Source organism: Trichosurus vulpecula, chromosome 3 (assembly GCF_011100635.1).
Source record: "Trichosurus vulpecula isolate mTriVul1 chromosome 3, mTriVul1.pri, whole genome shotgun sequence".
NCBI classification, from domain to species: domain Eukaryota; kingdom Metazoa; phylum Chordata; class Mammalia; order Diprotodontia; family Phalangeridae; genus Trichosurus; species Trichosurus vulpecula.
This window is the reverse complement of record NC_050575.1, coordinates 218,428,338-218,448,740: the sequence shown is the minus strand read 5'-3', so window position 1 is coordinate 218,448,740 and position 20,403 is coordinate 218,428,338. Positions and strand designations below refer to the sequence as shown.

Sequence of the window (20,403 nt, the reverse complement as noted above, 5' to 3'; positions counted from 1 at the left end):
ACTAGACTTAAGTGTTGCCCTAGTACATACGAATAGTCAAAGAACCTGAGACACCTCCCCAGTGCATTGGGTGGATTTTCTATGCAGGATTGTTGGAAGGCTGAGAATAGAACTTAAAAGGATAACAAAGTATCGATGGGTTTCAATGTATACTCATGGAAAGAACATATTAATGAAGTCACAGAACCATTCAAATTTTTAAAGTAAAGTTTTAAATGTGAAATGTATTTTTGCTTTGCTTTGTATTTTAAATAAAAATTAAAGACTATATCTTTAATTCAAAAGAAGAAATTTGTAAAAACTGGTTTATGCATGCAATTGCAAGTCTCCTTGCCTATATTCAAAAAAGAAACACATATCAGTGGTCCTGCTCTCTTAAATTAGCTCAAGAGAAAAACCTGCATTTTAGAAAGAATTAGTTTGTCTTCTAATAAATAAGTGGTCAGAGAAAATTAAGACAGTTTTTAAAAAAGAAAAGCTACAATCAACAACACTATGAAAAAATGCTTTAAATTACAATTAAGAGATATGCAAATCAAAACAACATTAACCTATCACCTCATACCCTACAAACTAGCAAAGGAGGTAGAGGAGAAAAATAGTCAATGTTGAAAATTTTTATAAAATGATTGTATTGCTGTGAATTGATATAGTTTTTCTGGAAAACAATTACAAATTGTGAATGAAAAGTTTCTAAACTGCTTATGTCATTGGATAAAATGCTCCTTTACTGAGGTTTATACCGCAAAAGGTCACTGATAGAGAGGCCCCATGTATTAAAAAAAATTCAAAGCAGCAATAGTTGTAGTAGCAAAAAATTAGAAGCAAATTATGTGTCCACTGATTATAGAATGGCTTAATAAACTGTGGTATATAAATGCAATAGAATATTACTGCATCATAAGGAATGATGAACATAATTAATTTAGTGAAATATGAAAGGCAGGGAAGAAGCATTATGCTGACTTGGTTGTGTATGCCTGTGAAATCTGGACAGTACACCAGTGCCAGCCAGAAAACTGAACTGCCTCCATCTAAATCATCTTAAGAAGATTCCAAAGATGACCTGGCAAGATAAGGTACTGGACACTGAGATCTCTAGAGCTGAATCGCCAAGCATTCAAACTCTACTGCAGAGATAGATGCTCAGGCCATATAGTCTGAATGCCAAATTCATGTTTACCTAAAAGATTACTTTATGGAGAACTTTCACAAGGTAAACATTTATATGGGGGTCAGAAGAAGAGGTACAAGGACACTCTCGAAGTGTCCTGAAGAATTTTAGTATCAAAAGTGAGACATGGGAGATGGTAGCACAGGATGGCCCAGCATGGCCTGCCCACATCAAAGAAGGCTCTGTGCTATACGAGCAAAGCAGGATAGCAGCAACACAAAGGAAACATGCAATGCATAAATTCAGAGACATCCTCATCCCAAATGTTCAAAAGGACTATTTGTGCCTGACTTGGGGTAGAGCCAGCCTAGCTCTTATTGGACTGATGAGCTACAGTCAAACACACTGTACTCTGACCCCAGCATCATGATGTCATTGGTCCTCTTCAAGTAAGAAGGACAAACAACAATGTGCCAAGTACTTTACAAAGATTATCTCATTTGATCCTCACAACAAACCCTGCAAGGCAGGTGATATTATTATCCTCATTTTATAGTTGAAGAAACTGAGGCAGAGGTTAAGCATCTGAGCCTGAATCTGAACTCAGATCTTCCTCACTCCAGGCCTACAGCTCTATCCACTGAGACATCCAGCTGCCTCTCCTCATCAGTGTAAGATGCCCCTATTAAGGAAGTCCTTCCATCAGTGCAGATTGATGCCTTTTTTTTCTTTTGCAACTTTGAGAATTGCCCAAAGCATTGAAAAGTGAACGGATTCACCCAGGATCACTAGCCAGTAGGTATCAGAGACAAGATGTGAAACCCAGGTCTTCCTGACTATTTGGCTAACTCTCTATTCACTACAAGATACTGCCTGCGTAAGAATTGGAACGATCCAAACATGAAATAGGTTGCCTTGGGATGTGGTGGGTTCCTCATTACTGGAGATCTTTCAAGCAGAAACTCAATGATCACTTGGCAGGGTTAGCAGGCATAGATTGGACTATAGGACCTCATCACTCCCCTCTGGCTCTGAAGGACTATGATTCTGAATCAAAAAATTAATGAACTTGCCTCATTCACTGATCATGGATCATTCATAGCTTCTATACTAAAAATGGCTTTACTTTGGAAAATGTCTTTAAAGAAGGCTAGGTGCTTCATTTCTTTCTAAGGCCCTTAAGAGGACATACAACCACATTCTGCAATCCAGAATAGTGTTTTACGATTAGTTTAAAATTAGAGCAGAACTAAATTAATCTATAAATCAAACTTATGACTCATTCCAAGAAGTCAACACATATAAAAATGCCATAAATTTAAAAACATCTGAACCAACAAATACTGGGGTTTAGATGGTAGCTCAAGGATTACATAATAAGCCTGATCAGCTCAGGCCTTACGTATTCTCTTGAGATAATGAGGCACATTTGGAAAATGAATTCTTTCAGATCATTATAATTCCAGATACAAAGTAGTACCACAATGATAAAACTATAAAGGACTGTTATTACCCCCCAGCAAAAAATCAATTCTTTAACTGCCATTAGGCTTATAATTTGTTTCACAGCTAATATCTGATGCCATGGCAAGTCCAAGGGAGATTCTACCTCAAGTAGTACATTTCATATTAAAAATTGCTAATGATAACTACATTTATATATAACTTTACATATATTATCTCATTTCAACTTTATAACACCTTGTGAGGTAAATACCATGGGAAACACTGACCCTTTAAAGATGCAGAAACTCACATTCATACATGTTATGTGAATTATCCATGGCCACAGAGCTTGTCGCTGTTGGAGGCAAAATATGGAACTCAGGTTTTTCAAACTCCAAATAAATATAGCATGTAGTCCATTATGCCAAGCTGACTAGTAAAATATTTTGCAATTCAGTTCCAGATGGTAGAGCTTACCTCAATCCCTATATTGTACACATGAAATTTTAACAGAAAAGTTTAAAAAAACTTGATATTTATGAATGACTCAAAGTCAATGAAAAAATTTCAGCTGAGACTCAATGCTTCACAAGTAGAAGCAGAAACACAACACACACAATGACTGCAACAACGTCAACAAAGTGAACACACAAAAAGGAAAATTGAACACTGGTGAAATGATAACAACCAGGCCTGATCTGGAACACTGCATATAATGGCAGGTTCAGTTGTGTGGGGTAATTTTTTGAACTGCTTTCTCTTTCACCACCATCTTTGTTTTTTCTTTGTTAAAAAGGGATAGTTCTCTTGGCAGAGAAGGGGGAAAGGATATATTTTAACATGAAGGTCATGTAAAAGCAAAATATGAGAAAAGCCCAAAAATTTTTTTAAATTTAAAGTTTGAATAAAATATAAAAAAAAATTAAACAACCTAAAAATCTGCTTAGTAAATAAATTTATTAGGATGAGAATGAGGAGGAATTGGTTTTAAATGCCAAAAAAGTTATGATAAAGTAATAAAGGAGCAGGAGAGGGAATATTAACATTTTTCTTTGAAATCAAACCAAATAAGAAGTGAACATAATGATACTGATAAAATTCAGTATTTAAAGAAGGGCTATATGATTAACATAAATACTGAGTAAGGGGATGAGGCTGATGAAGGAAAAAGAAGAAAAAATGAGAAGTACACAAAGTCATAGCATCCCTACCTGTGTCTGCATCATTGCCCGTTCCACTCGGCGAGTGCTCCCTTTCTCCAGTTTTGTTCGGAGGATCAAAGCTGTTGTCTGAATGGCCCAGAACTTAGGTTGTGAAAGTAAACACTGGAAAAACAAAGCATAAAAGAGACATAGCATAAACTTTGTAATGAGATTTCCACATCCCACTTTGCATGGACCAAAATGTTTTCCTTAACACTGCATTTCATTTTAAATAATATATTTAAAGTTGAAGATAATTTTGATTACATGGAAACGCAAAGATTTTGGCATGAACAAAATTGATGCAACTAGGACTGGAAAAGGACAAATAGAGAAAAAAATTTATATCAAATATCTTTCATAAAGGTTCGATATCCAAAATACTTAAGAATCTAACAAATATGTTAAGTCCAAAAGCCATTTCCCAATGGTCAAAGAAAATGAACAAATAGTTGTGAAAACAGCTGTAAAAGTTAACAACCATGCAAAAATATGCTCCAAATTACAAATAAGAGAAATGCAAAACAAAACCACCCTGAAGCTTCATCTCACACTCAGTAAAAATTGGCAAAGATAACAAAAGATGCTGGAGGGGTTGCAAAAAGATAGGCATACTGTTGATGGAGCTGTGAATTGTCCCAAACATTCTGGAAAGTAATCTACAATCAAGCAAAGAAACTGCATTGGCCTGATCATTCTCAAATTCAATTGGGAATCAAACATAGTTGATTAAAATATGTCCATATCCTTTGACCTAGAAAATTCATAGCAAGGCATACCCTCCAAGAAATTCAATGAAAAACCTAAGGCCTCATAAAAATAAAAATATTTAGGGTAGCATTTTTTTGTACTAGCTAACAAATGGAAGCAAAGTAGGTGCCCATCAACTAGAGAATGGCTAAACAAGCTGTGGCACATGAATATAAGGAAATATTACAGCACTATTAGAAATTATGAATATGATGAATAAAAAGGAACATGGGAAGATGGTAAGATTTTATATAAACTGAAATAAGCAGAACCAAGAAAACAATGTAAATAGAACAAAATAAAAAATGCTCAGAAATGACAAAAAACAAGCTCAATCCCCCCAAAAAGGATGTGACAAGGTACCTTTCCCCTCTTACTTTCTACCACTTCTTTGCAGAGCTGGGGAAGGGGGACACTATAGCTATGGAAAACATAATGTCAGTCTTTTCTGATACATTAGTTTTGGTGGGCTGCTTCCTCTTCTGTTTTTATTCTTTTTAATAATAGAGAATGGCTTTGGAGGTAGGGAGAGAATGGGGTATATTATGAAATGTAGGTGATACAAAACAAAATATATCAATAAAATTGTATTTTTAAAAGTTGAAGATTTTGTCTTACAAAGAAAATTTTCATTCCTTCCATACCCTTCATTTATCAGGAAACCATAAAGCCCTAACACTAGGGGTTCTTAATCTTTTTTGTATCATGGACTCCTTTGGCCTATGGACCAAAATGGGGACTATGGTCCCCCTGGACATCTTCTCAGAATAATGTTTTTATATGCATACAATAAAATATATAGTATTACAAAGGAAACCAATTCTATTAAAATACAGTTATTCAAAAAAAAATTTTTTTACATACACAGACTCCAGGTTAAGAATCCTTGCTATAAAGGGACATGATAAAAAGAACAATTACAGTTACACTGAAAACAAAATTACATTTTCTTACAAGTATTTTCCTGGAATATTCCACATTTTAAACAGAAGCATAAAATGACCTAGACAATAGAATTCTATTGAATAAATTAATCAAGGAAAATGGAACAGGAATAAGAATTCTAAGCGTCTCACATGGCCAATATTTCCTTTCCACACACAAAAAAAGTGAAACTATTTATCACCTGTAAACATAAGAAAATAAACAAAATAATTTTTCCTTTTCAATCTTACCCCTAACTCAATCAGAGTATAAATTCCTCAAAGGCAAAGACTATTTTTCATGTTAGTATCCCTAGACCCTAACACAAGGGTGCTCACAGTGTATGCATAATAAGTGTTTACTAGATTGAATACTGCAATTTTATTAAAATATCCTCTACTGAACCAATAGATACAAATATACAAGACTCTAACATTTCACTTTAAAACATTCAAGATGCCTTATATATTAATGAAACACATATTTTTCACTAATTAAAACCCCAGTTCACCAATTAATAAACAAGCATTAAGGACTTTCTATGTGCCAGGCACTATGCCAGTTGATGAGAATATAAAGAAAAAACAGTTCCTACCCTCAAGGATTTCACATATTATGGGGAAGACAACATGTACTCAAATGCATATGCACATACATATGTACATACTTAGACAGTATACAAATAGCACATTACATGATATCTATACATACATGCAATATACACATAGTAGATGAAAGATAACCTTAGAGGAGAAGATACTAGCAGCTCAGAGGACTGGGAAAGGCCTTCTGCATAGATGATATTTGAACTGGGTCTTGAAGAAAGCCAGGAAAAGGCAAAGGTAAAGAGGGAGAATATTACAGGTACTAGAGACAGCCAATGCAAAGGCAAGAAGACAGGAGATTGCACATTGTGTGAAAAGACCAAAATGTAGGCCAGCAGAACTAGACCACAGAATGCTTAAAGGTCATAAGATATAGGAAGAAAAAGGAAAAATGAGAAGGGACTAAATAAGGAAGCGCCTTAAATCAGAGAGGAGGTTATAGTGAGTCCTAGAGATAAGAGGGAGCCTTTGGAGTTTACGGTAGGAAGGAAGAGGGCTGATGTAGTCATATTTACACTTTAAGAAAATCACTTAGGCCACAGTCCAGCAAAAAGGCAATGAGAGTCTGAACTGTATGAGTGGAGAGAAAGGGATATGTATGCGTAATACTGTGGAAAAAGAAATGATAACTTTGGTCATTAACTGGAACATTAAGAGAGCACTCATTCTTCTCCAGGCTGCACAAGAGACTTTTTCCTACCATGTCCCAGAAACCTCTTCATCCTGGACACCCTAGAATTCAGACTTTAAAAGAATCCTCCACCCCTGTATGCTCCCAATCAGAACTTTCCAGGACCTCCATTTAAGGAGAGTGCCCAGGCCAGCCAGGGCTCATTTCTCTCCAAGGATGCACTCAGCACTTCACTGTCCCTCACCCCCACATCCATACCCCAGTCCCCTTTCGGCTCCCTTTTATGGGTGGTCTTCCCCACTCAAGTGCAAACTCCTTGAATTCATATTCCTAGCACTTAGAATTATGCCTTCCAAATAGTAAGTGTTTAATAAATGCTTGTAGAATGAAAGCCTGATAATATACAGTTTTCTACTTATTAGGGTTACACAGAAATCTATATTTGTTTTATGAAAAACACCATCTTACTTTGATATTCTGAAAGTTCTATGACTTCACCTTTGTGACTACCCTCTCCAGCCATCAAAGCAAATCAAAACTCCTTGAATTTGAGGGCCACAGCCATCCATCACCCAGTGGACAATCATCTAAAGGTGGAAAATCTGTGCTTACCTGACAACCAGTCTAGTTAAGAGCCATACGGTCCATCAAGAACATATCCAGAGTCTTCTAAGTTCCCTAACAGAGTTTGTTATACCAGCATGGCCTTCAAGAACTCAAACCACCTCCATGCCAAGATGAGACTGAGTAGAACTTCAGTGGTTGAACAATGATCATGCACTTGTTTCAAACCTTACTCCTATCTTTCTAAAATGTGAGCACATTTCCTATGTTGTACAAGCAATACCTGCTTTTTATTCATAATGCACTCATGGCTAAAGATATTTGAAGCTGATTATTTTGCTTTATGCAAAATCCCTAGTATATACGTGCTAAATCGTAATTATACTGTCAACAATGAATATTTATTGAATTCCTGGGCAAAGTACAGCAATTAAAGGTAGGGAAGAAAGAGAGGGAACAAGTATTTATTAAGAGCCTACTATGTGTCTCACACCGTGAGCATTTTGTAAATACTATAAAGGATACAAATTTAAATAAGAAGGTCCCTGCTTAGAGGTCCTTACATTCCAGTTGTAGAGGTGAGACAAATATGAAAATAACTACTATACAAGGCAGAATTTGAATATCACAAAGAAAGTAAAAAGCACATTTGTGGTGGGTTTTAAAGAACGAGTATTATTTCCAAAGCTGATGGTGGGGTAGAGAACATACTCCAAGTAGAAAAAAAAGGAGAATAATGATAACCATAGTAATAACACGAACAAAAATGCAGAGATGGGCAAATGGAAGGCACGTTCAAAAAATGACAAGACACTGTTGCATCTAGGGGCAAGGTACGTACTAGCAAGTAGTAGGAAGTAAGGCTAGAAAGGCAAAATGGGGCCAGGATACAGAAGACTTTGACTCCTAGATTAAGAAGTTTTGACTTAGTTTGGTAAGCAACGGGGAGACATTGAAAGCTTTTGAGTTGGAGAATAACATAACTAAAGCTACATATTAAGAAGATTAGTCTTAAGAAGCAGCATATAAGATAGACTGGTAAGTAGCAGAGAACCTAGATCAAGAAAAACGAGTAAGATTATGCAATGGTTTAGGAAAGATGAAATGGGGGCTTAAATGATGGTTAGAAGGATGGAAGAGAAGGTATAAGTAAAAAGGTACACACACACAAAATTTCTTTTGTGTAGGGGTTGGACTAAATGGTACCACTGAGGTCCCTCCCAACTTTTAAAATTCTAGGATTCTGTCATTTAGCCATCAGCAGAAATCACTGAATAGAGGCAAAGAAGATAACAAGTAAAGTACAAATAATAAGAAAAATGTAAGGTATAATAACTAAGGTTTCATCTCATACATACTAAATTGTCAAAGACAACAAAACATGGCACTAAGTGCTTTGAGGAAACAGTCATATCAATGCACTGTTAACTCAGCTGTAAACAGGTCCGACCATTCTGAAACGCAATTTGGAATTATGCAACGAAGATCACTGAATTGTTAATACTTTTTGTCCCTGCAATCCTACTAGTGAGTATGTATAGAATTAAGGTTAATGATGAAAAGAAAGAACTCATAAATAACAAATTACTCAGAGCAGTACTTTGTACTACCAAAAAAACAGAAACCAAATGGGTACCAATCAACTGAAGAATGGCTAAAAAATATATGGTATATGAAAGAAATGAAGTACTATTGTGCTATTCCAAATTCTTTCTATCATATAAACATAATCTTTATACCTAAACATGAGCAACATGGGAAGGCAGACAAATTGATGCACAGTAAAGAGGAGAACACAGAGAAAAATATATATTACTACAGTGATGCATATGAAAACAAAATTGCAATGGCCAATCCTTTTAACACGGAAAATATCTCCTTTGTGTGAATAGAGAAAGTGAAAATTATAGATATAGAATGATGCATATAGTGTCAGAAGAAAAGAAGCAGGATACTTCCAGAAATGATTCAGATGTTTTAAAAAGGTAAAAATAAAGGTTATTCACTGAGGGAAACAACTCCTATTGTGGTTTTAAGGAGAACATTAAAAAGCTAAAAAACTATTCCAAGAAAAAGTAAAAAAGAAATCAGAGGCATCAATTTTTACTATGGCAGCAGTTAGCATGGCCCAGGGAAAAGAGCACTGGATTTAGAGTTTATCAGCAGCTGTGGGTTCAAGTATTGGCTCTATGACCTTAAGAAAAGCTCTTAACTTCTCTGGACAGATTTCTCACCCATAAAATGAAGTACACTAGATGGCTTCCCATGTTCATAATAAATGACCCTAAGTGAGGAAAATAACAAAATGCAAAGTAATGACAAGGTGGACACAGATTATACACTAAATATGATTTAATTTTTCTCTCATAATTCAGAATTTTACACTGCCTCAGTGATCACTGTAAATATCAATTCTTATTATAACTTTGTCATCAAGCAACACATTAGAGACTGAGAAAATGTTGAAATGAGAAGTGTGAGGGTACCAAAAGATAAAATATCTAATGTGAATTTATTGTTTTCTTGTGATTTTCCTCAAGCTTGGCTAATAAATACCGTTCTCTCCTTCCCTCCCTTGCTATCATTTACATGTGTGGTTTTGTTGTTGTTGTTGTTTGCTTGTTTGTTTTTAACCAAGATCATAAAATGGGAGGTGGGGTTTTCAAATACATTGCAAATTCATTTAAAAATCTAAATTCTCCTTAAAATGTCTTTACATGCTGTACAAGAGCATTTATGCTCATGAGAATGGCTTTACTAAGCACATTTGAACTTTGTGGTTTTTAAATATGATCTGCATTTTCAATTCAATTTAATCTACTAAGCATCTATGTGCCAAACAACACAAAATACAGTCCAAATTCATTAAATAAAACATTTACTATTCTCTAAATACATTTATACTATGGGTCAATTTACATCCTCTCTGTATGCCATAATGTAGTTCAACAGGAGGCTACAAATACCAACGGTAGCATTATAATGGAATCCTACCATCTGGTCTCCTATCCTAACTACATTTTCTCTTCCCTCAATAGCACAAAATTCTAATCTCCAAAACCTCACTCACATATATGAAGTCAGAAACCATCACATAACTAACTGTGTTAACTAGAAATCAGATAAGAAAGTAATCAGGCTTTTAAAACACCTCTTCCAGTCCTACTAAGTTTAGTAAGATTTTCCATCTTAACTACTGCTAAATTAAATTTCCTATAAAAACTAGATCACCAACATGAACACATTTATTTCACTCACGCTTTCGTGCTAAATTATATGGCACTATACTAGACACCAAATTAAAAAGATCTCACAAACAGATCTATGATCTCATCGAATTAAGAGTTCCTCCATGGGTCACAGCTGATCCTATCCATTTCCTGTCTATCATCTGCCATAATATTACAAGTGACTTCCCTAACTGTGCAATTTTAAAACAGGAAATAAAAAAAAACCAATACCAAAATATAAATCCTAAAACTCAAAAAAAAGAGTAATAATTTTTTTCTAAATGAAATTGAATTAATAAAACTAGAAGAGTCTTTTTTTTAATAAGACAAACATTTAGTTGGTCTAATTTTTTTGGAGAGGAAAAACAAATTGCTAGTATCAAAAGTGAAAAAGGAGAATTCACAACTAAAAGATATTAAAAATTATCAGAAATTATTTAGACAAGTTATACACCCCAAAAAACTGTCAAATTAACTGAAATGGATATTTACAAAAATATAAAATACTCATAATAAGAGAATAACAAATCAAGAATATAAATAGCCCAATCGCAGAAAAAGTTATTGATAAGATATAAATTAACTACCAAAAGAAAAACATCCTGGACAAGATGGATTTACAAGTAAATTTGACCAAATAGTTAGCAAAGAATCAATTCTAATATGTTGTAAAATAATAATGAGATTTTTCCAAATTCTTTCTACCATATAAACATAATCTTTATACCTAAAGCAGAGAGCAACAAAAAGGAGAAAGAAGTATAGACTAACATCCCTAAGGAACAATAATGCGAAAATGTTTTGCTAAAATATTTGCAAAGAGGCTATTTTACTACATATCAAAATATATATATACGTGTATATATATATATATATACATGCACACACACACACACACACACACACACACACTCACACACTCTATGATCAGCCTAAATTTACATCAAAAATGCAGAGGTGGTTCAATATTGGGAAAACTATAAACATATTAATAACACATATTAGTCCATATTAAAACAAAAAATCATAAGGCTATATCAACAAATAGGTCACTTTCAATAAAATATAACTATCATTTCTGTTAAAGACACTAAAAAGTATAGGAACATCTAGAACTAAAAGCCAGCAGTATACATAAGGGAGACAAACTAGAAGCCTTTCCAATAAGATCCACTAAGAGATAAAGAAAAGATATCCATTATCAGCACCATTAATTGCTATAGTGCCAGAACTGCTAAGTCTCTAGCAGTAAGAGAAGAAAAATAAATTGACGGAATAAAAGGAAACATATCTTTTGCAGATATGAAGTACACTTAAAGGATCTAGAGAATAAACTAAAAAAGACAATTCAACTTCAAACTTCAACAAAGAAGCACAAGATAAAGTAACCCACGCAAATCAGTGGCTTTTCAGTATTTTGTCAATAAAACCCAACAAAAGAGAAAATAAGAGGCATTCCATGCAAAATAACTATAGAATGTATCAAATAATTGGGAGCTCATCTACCAAGGCACACACAGAAATTATATGAAAACAGAAACAAAACATACTTTATAAAAAAAGACAAACCTAAATAATTGCTGATGCTTGGGCCTGTGCCAATATCATAAAATGACAATACTGTCTAAATTAATTTATGTAATCACTGCCACTCCAAATAAAGTGCCAAAGATTATTTTAGAGAGTTACGAAAAAAGAAAATTTGCCTGGAAGAAAAAAAAGATTAAAAATTACAAGAGAAATATTTTTTTAAAAAGTGGGAAGGAAGGAGAACTAACTTTACAATGCTTCAAATTGTACTACAAAGCAGCAATCATCAAAACTATTTTGATGCTGGTTAAAAAACAGAAAAGATGACTAGTAGAACAGATTAGTACACAACATATAGAAGCAAACAAACATAGTTGCATAGTGTTTTATAATCCCAAAGACCAGCACTTGGTAAACCATAGCCCAAGGGTCAAATCTGGCCAGTTGATGGCAGGATTTGACTTTCAGGGAGGAGTTTGCCAACTCCTACCAAAGACACCCGGCACCACTCCGTACCCCAGCTAATGGATAAAGGACTCACTACTTCACAAACACTGCTGAGGAAAATAGAACGGAATGTGGCAAAAATTAAGCTCAGACCAACATCTCACAGAGCATACCAAGATAAACTCCAAATGAATATATCAAATAAATATAAAAAGTCATATCATAAAACAAATTAGATTATAGATCTAGAAAAAATAATAACAAAGAAGAACAAAAGGTCCAAAATATCAAGGGAATTAATGAAAAGAAATGCTAGGGAAGGTGGCCTAGCCATAACAGATATTAAGTTGTATTATAAAGCAGCAATCATCAAAACTACTTGGTATTGGCTAAGAAACAGTGGTGGATCAGTAGAATACGTTAGGTACACAAGACACAGTAGCCATTGACTATAGTAATCTACTGTTTGATAAACCCAAAGACTCCAGCTTCTGGGATAAGAACTCACTATTTGACAAAAACTGCTGGGAAAACCGGAAAAAAGTATGGCAGAAACTGGGCATAGATCAACGTCTTACACTGTATAACAAAATAAAGTCCAAATGGGTACACGATTTAGATATAAAGACTGATACTATAAGCAAATTGGGAGAGCAAGAAATAGTTTACCTGTCAGATTTATGGATAATGGAGGAATTTATGACCAAACAAGAGATAGAGAACATTATGAAATGCAAAATGTATAATTTTTATTACATTAAATTGAAAAGTTTTTGCACAAAGTCAATGAGACCAAGATTAGGAGGGAAGTAGAAAACTGGGAAAGAATTTTTACAACTAGTGTCTCTGATAAAGGCCTCATTTCTAAAATACACAGAGAAGTGAGTTAAATTTATAAGAATACAAGTCATCCCCCAATTGATAAATGGTCAAAGGAAAGAACAGGCAGTTTTCAGAGGAAGAAATGAAAGCTATCTATAGTCACATGAAAAAAAAATGCTCTAAATCACTATTGATTAGAGAAATGCAAATCAAAACAACTCTTAGGTAGTACCATATCATATAAATATTATATCAGATTGGCTAACATCACAAAACAGGAAAATTATAAATGCTAGAGAAGATGTGGAAAAATTGGAACACTAACTCATTGTTGGTGCAATTGTGAACTGATCCAACCATTCTGAAGAGCAATTTGGAACTACGCCCAAAGGGCTATAAAAATGTGCATGCCCTTTTGATGGAGTCCCCCGGCCCCAATATTCTAACTTCATTCTCCACTGTACCTAGCCACTCAGCCCCAGCCCCCAATGTCCTAACTTATGCCTCACTGCTCACTAGAACAACAGGCATGTCCTTGAACTTTGTTCCCACAGAAACCCAGCACTGCCCCACAGAAACCCTTTCCCACAAAACAGTTGTGTAATCACAATCACATCATCAATCTTCACCAGAGACAATCACAATAGCTAGTCAATTGGAGGGCAGCATGACCAGAATGCTTGACCACCAAACTGTAGAAGGGGCCCACCCTACAATATCACCTGCACAGTTCCACTGAGGCTAGGACCCTTCCTCCATTGCCTAATTCCTTAACTAACTCCTGCCTTATTAATATTAATCATATTCCTATATTCTATGTAAATTTCCATTCCATAATTGCATCTTTACCCTATAAAAATCCATCTTGCTTTCTCTGAAGCTGCTGGTTCCTCTTGGACTTAGCTTGCTGCATGAGAAGCATCTCAATCTCAATAAATGCCTACACTTGGTTTAGAGGTTGTCTGACTCTGAATTCTTTGAGACAATTCCACCACAACACATCATGAAACTGCAACAATTTTTGGCCCTAGATGGGCAGAGACTGAACCTCAACACTTTGACCCAGCAATATCATTTCCAGGGCTGCATACATCCCAAAGAGAACATTGAAATGGGGAAAGTACCCACATGTACAAAAATATTTATAGCAACAATTTTTGTAGTGGCCAACAACTGGAAATTGAGGGGATGCCCATCAATTGGGAAATGGCTCAACAAGTTGTGGTATATGAATGTAATGTAATACTATTGTGCTATAAGAAATGACAAGCAGGCTGACTTCAGAAAAACCTGGAAGGGCTTATATGAACTGATGCTGAGTGAAGTAAGTAGAACTAGGAGAACATCGTACACAGTTACAGCCACACTGTGTGATGACAAACTTTGATAGACTTGGCTCTTCTCAGCACTGCAAGGTTCTAAGACATCTCCAAAAGGCACATGATGGAAAATGCTATCCACATCCAGAGAAAGAAATATGGAGTCTGAATGCAGATAAAAGCATACCATTTGCTCTCTCTCTCTTTTTTGTTTTGTTTTGTTTCTTCTTTCTTGTGGTTCGTTCCATTGGTTATAATACTTCTTCACAACATGACTAATGTGAAAATATGTTTAATGTGAATGTATATGTAGAGCATATATCAGATTGCATGCTGTCTTGGGGAGGGGGGAAGCAAGGAAGGGGGAGAAAATTTGGAATTCAAAAGCTTGTGGAACTGAATGTTGTAAACTAAAAATAAATAAATACATTTTTTAAAGAAGAAATATGGAGTCTGAATGCAAATCGAAGCATACTATTTGCTCCTTTTTTGTTCTATTTTGTTTTTTCTTTCTCATGGTTCCTCCCGTGTTCTAATTCTTCTATACAACACGACTAATGTGACATTATATTTAATAAGAATGTATACAGACAGTCTATATTGAATTGCATGCTGTCTGGGGGAGAGGGGGCTGGGGAGGGAGGCAAAGAAAATTTAAAACTTACAGAAGTGAATGTTGAAAACTAATAATAAATAAAGTTTTAAAAAAAAATCAGATGAGCAAGGAAAGACATACCTTTCACAGCTAAAGCCAGGTGAAGAGTTCATGACCAAGAAAGGGATAGAGAGGATCAGAAAATAAAAAATGGATCACAGGAGCTTATATTTGGAGATGGAACAGACTTAAACATGATCTAATCAAATCCCCTTATTTTACAGATGAGGAAACTGTGTCTGCAAAAAGTAACCTGACCAAGTTCACACAGAGAGGGACAGAGCTGCAATTTAAATCCAGAACTTGAGACCTAAATCTGATGTATCACAATTCCTCAAAATGGTTTTGATTATATAGAATTGGGGTTTTTTAAATAAGCAAAAATGCAGTTAAAAATAATGTATCCCAGTGCCTCAAGATAGGTAAATTTGATTATGCAGCATTTAGTTTGTATGTCAACTACATTAAAATTATAAGGAAAATAAATAATTTGGAAAATAATCTTTGCAACAAGTTTCTCTGAAAAATATTCAATAGCAAATATTTATAAAGAACTGATTCAAATTCATATGAATAAGAGTCATCCCTGAATAGCCAAATGGTCAAAACATAAAAACAGGTAGCTCTTAAAGGAAGAAATATAACCTATCAATCCAAATTATATGAAAAAATTAAATAACTGACATTTTAAAAATACAAATCACAAGAACTCTGGTTCTGCATCAGACCTATTCAACTGGCAAAGATGACAAAAATGGAAAATGACAACTGTTGAAGGAGCTGGGAGAGGGTGGGCATACTAGTACATTGTGAATTAGTCTACTACAGAGAACAATTTAGAACTATGGCCAAAAAGTCACTAAATATATGTGTGTGTATATGTGTGTGTCTATGTGTATAGACACATACATATATGTATGTATGTATTTATGTGTGTGTCTTATGGCCCACTGTGACCAGAATGGCCTTTGTTTTCTTTGAATGACTCAGCTTACCTCATTGAGCCTTGCGGGGTGCTGGGGCTTCTCTTCCAGGGCAGGAAGCCCAGAGCCCATGCCTGGAAACAGAGAACTTCCTGTGTGATGAGTCATGGGGCTGGCTGAGGGGAGGTGTTGACTCCAGAGCCATGCCCTATTGGGTGTTAACCTACGGGAAGGGGCCAATCAAGAACCAATCGCCCTGGTCACTCAGGCGGCGCTTGATGATGTCAAAAACTCTTTAAGAGGGGAGAAGACGGCTTGAAGACTCCTTTTTCCTTTTCCAGTTGGAGCCAGAGACGCCTACAGCCGAAGCTGATGCAGGAGCTGCCGGTAGCAGAGCTGACCCACGTGCGGAGCAAGGAGTGCTGAGCAAGGACTTGTGACCAGTGGGTAATCTTCTTACCGTAGAGGGGAAGCATGTACACAATTTTGCTTTACACCATCATGCTTCTCTGTGGCCTCGTGGTTACTCTTGTGAGGTGGACTTATTGGGCCTGGAAGCTTTTGATCACAATATCAAAATGGGGACGCTGGTTTGTGGGTCTGTTACTGCAGAGTTTAAACACATGCTTTAGTTCTTCTGCTTTCTACCTAGAGAATTCCTTATATCCTGCAGTTCCGAACCTTTCAGAAATATATGAGATTCTCTTTGAAATCATAAATTCTGCCTTCATAATACACCCACCAATGTCATTACTAGACTTCTACCCCAAAGAGATTAAAAAAGAAGAAAAGAACTTATTTGTACAAAAAAATCCATAACACCTATTTTTGTTTTTGCAAAGAACTAGATGGAAAGGGGGTTCCTACCAACTAGGGAATGACTGAACAATTTTTTTTTTAATTTTTTAACATTTTCATTTAAAGTTTTAAGTTTCAGGATGGAGTCAATATGGCGGCTAGAAAGCAGGGACTTGCTTAAACTCCCCCACCCTAGGTCCCTCCAAACAACCATAAAAAATGGCTCTGAACAAATTCTAGACATGCAGAATCCACGAAATAGCAGAGGGAAGCAGGGCTCCAGCCCAGGACAGCCTGGAAGGTCACTGGGAAGGGTCTATCAAATGGAGCTGGGAGCGGAGCAGAGCAGAGCCCAGCATGGGCCATGCCAGGACCAACCAGACTGGGAGCTGGGCAGAACAGGTGGTAGGGCCCTAAATCACTGAGCTGTGGCAGTTACCAGACTTCTCAACCGACAAACACCAAAGACAACAGAGAGGGTTAGTGGGAAATGCTGCTGGGACACAGTGAAAGGAGTTCCTGTTGGCCACCACGCTGGGGGTGCAGAAGTGGTGCAGCTCTGAGGCTCCTTCCAGAGCTGTAGCTGCAGTTGCCTCCAGCCCCAGGCCTACCTGGTGGGAGGAATTAAGCAGTAGATCAGGGCGGGAGTGCAGAGCCTGCTTTGCCTGCCTGGATCTGGGCCGCAATTCTGGTTGGCGGTTCTTGGGGGAGAAGGAGCGCTGGTGTGGCAGAGCTTGCTGTGTAGAAGTAGCTCTGAAAATAGCAGCACATCCCCTCAAGTTTGGGACAAAGCACTCTCTACTCTACACACAGTTGCACCCCGACAAAAAGCTCAAGGGTCAAGTAGTTGGCTGGGAACATGAACAGGCAGCAAAAACACTCTCAGATTCAGACTCAGACTTTGGAATCTTTCTTTGGTGACAAAGAAGATCAAAAATGCAGCCAGAAGAAGTCAACAAAGTCAAGGAGCCCACATCAAAAGCCTCCAAGAAAAATATGAGTTGGTCTCAGGCCATGGAAGAGCTCAAAAAGGATTTGGAAAAGCAAGTAAGAGAAGTAGAAGAAAAATTGGGAAGAGAAATCAGAGTGATATGAGAAAACCATGCAAAACAAGTCAATGACTTGCTAAAAGAGACCCAAATAAATACTGAAGAAAACAACATCTTAAAAAATAGACTAACTCAAATGGCAAGAGAGCTCCAAAAAGCCAATGAGGAGAAGAATGCCTTAAAAGGTAGAATTAGCCAAATGGAAAAGGAGGTCCAAAAGACCACTGAAGAAAATACTACCTTAAAAATTAGATTGGAGCAAGTGCAAGCTAGTGACTTTATGAGAAATCAAGATATTATAAAACAGAACCAAAGGAATGAAAAAGTGGAAGACAATGTGAACTATCTCATTGGAAAAACCACTGACCTGGAAAATAGATCCAGGAGAGATCATTGAAAAATTACTGGACTACCTGAAAGCCATGATCAAAAACGGAGCCTAGACATCATCTTTCAAGAAATTATCAAGGAAAACTGCCCTGAGATTCTAGAGCCACAGGGAAAAATAGAAATTGAAAGAATCCACCAATGGCCTCTTGAAAAAGATCCCAAAAAGAAAACTCCTAGGAATATTGTCACCAAATTCCAGAGCTCCCAGATCAAGGAGAAAATATTTCAAGCAGCCAGAAAGAAACAATTTGAGTATTGTGGAAACACAATCAGGATAACACAAGATCTAGCAGCTTCCTCATTAAGGGATCAAAGGGCTTGGAATATGATATTCCGGAGGTCAATGAAGCTAGGATTAAAAACAAAAATCACCTACCCAGCAAAACTGAATATAATGCTCCAAGGCAAAATATGGACTTTCAATAAAAAAGAGGACTTTCAAGTTTTCTCAGTGAAAAGACCAGAGCTGAAGAGAAAATCTGACTTTCAAACACAAGAATCAAGAGAAGTATGAAAAGGTAAACAAGAAAGAGAAATCATAAGGGACTTAATAAAGTTGAACTATTTTGTTTACATTCCTACATGGAAAGATGACGTGTGTAATTCATGAGACCTCAGTATTAGGGTAGCTGAAGGGAATATACATGTATAGAAAGACAGAGGGCACAGGGTGAGTTGAATATGAGGGGATGATATCTAAAAGAATAAAATCAAATTAAGGGATCAGAGAGGAATATATTGAGAGAGGGAGAAAGGGAGAGATAGAATGGGGTAAATTATCTCACATAAAAGTGGCAAGAAAAAGCAGTTCTGTTGGGAGGGAAGAGGGGGCAGGTGAGGGGGAATGAGTGAATCTTGCTCTCATCGGATTTGACTTGAGGAGGAAATAACATACACACTCAACTGGGTATCTTACCCCACAGGAAAGAAGGAGGAAGGAGATAAAAAAAGGGGGGATGATAGAAGGGAGGAGGTAATCAAAAGCAAACACTTTTGAAAAGGGAGAGGGTGAAGGGAGAAAACTAAATAAAGGGGGACAGGATAGGATGGAGGGAAACACAGTTAGTCTCTTACAACATGACTATTTGTGGGAGTGTTTTGCATAATCATACATGTGTGACCTATGTTGAATTGCTTGCCTTCTTAAGGAGGGTGGGTGGGGAGGGAAGAGGGGAGAGAATTTGGAACTCGAAGTTTTAAAAGCAGATGTTCAAAAAAATAAAGTTATTTTTGCATGCAACTAGGAGATAAAATATACAGGCAACAGGGCATAGAAATCTATCTTGCCCTACAAGAAAGTAAGGGAAAAGGGTATGGGGGGAGTGGGGTGACAGAAGGGAGGGCTGACTGAAGAATGGGGCAAACAGCATATATGCCATCTTGGAGTGGGGGGGGAGGGTGGAAATGGGGAGAAAATTTGTAATTCAAAAACTTGTGGAAATCAATGCTGAAAACTAAAAATGTTAAATTTAAAAAAAGAAAAAAAATAAAGTTTTGAGTTGCAAATTCTATTCCTCCCTTCCTCTCTCCCTCCCCTCTCCCTTGTCCTAGATGGTGAACAATCAGATACACGTTATACATGTACAATCATGTAAACTAGAATAAAAGAAAAAAATGAAAGAAAGTGAAAAATAGCATGCTTCAGTCTGTATTCACTCAATATCAGTCCTTTCTCTGGAGGCAGATCACATGCTTCATCATTAGTCCTTTAGGATTATCTTGAATCACTGTACTGCTAAGAATAGCTAAGTCATTTACAATTCTCCATCAAACAATATTGTTGTTATTGTGTACAAAATTCTCCTGGTTTTGTTCACTTCACTGTGTATCAGTTCATGCAAGTCTTCCCAGGTTTTTTCTGAAATTATCCTGCTTGTCATTTCTTATAACACAAAATATTTCATTACAACCATATATCATAGATTATTTAGCCATTCCCCAATTGATGGGCATCCCTTCAATTTCCAATTCTTAGCCACCACAAAAAAGAGCTGCTATAAATAT

The 20,403-nt window shown here is 36.3% G+C and overlaps 1 protein-coding gene across 2 annotated transcripts in view; it reads right to left on the bottom strand.

The window, feature by feature from the left end:
• Window positions 1-20,403, bottom strand: part of TTC27 (tetratricopeptide repeat domain 27) — a 240,078-nt gene that overhangs the window by 127,036 nt on the left and 92,639 nt on the right. For both annotated transcript variants that reach the window (XM_036752705.1, XM_036752706.1), the window contains exon 10: window positions 3,772-3,885. In XM_036752705.1, the coding sequence (XP_036608600.1) occupies window positions 3,772-3,885 (114 nt within the window). The remainder of the gene's footprint in view (window positions 1-3,771; window positions 3,886-20,403) is intronic.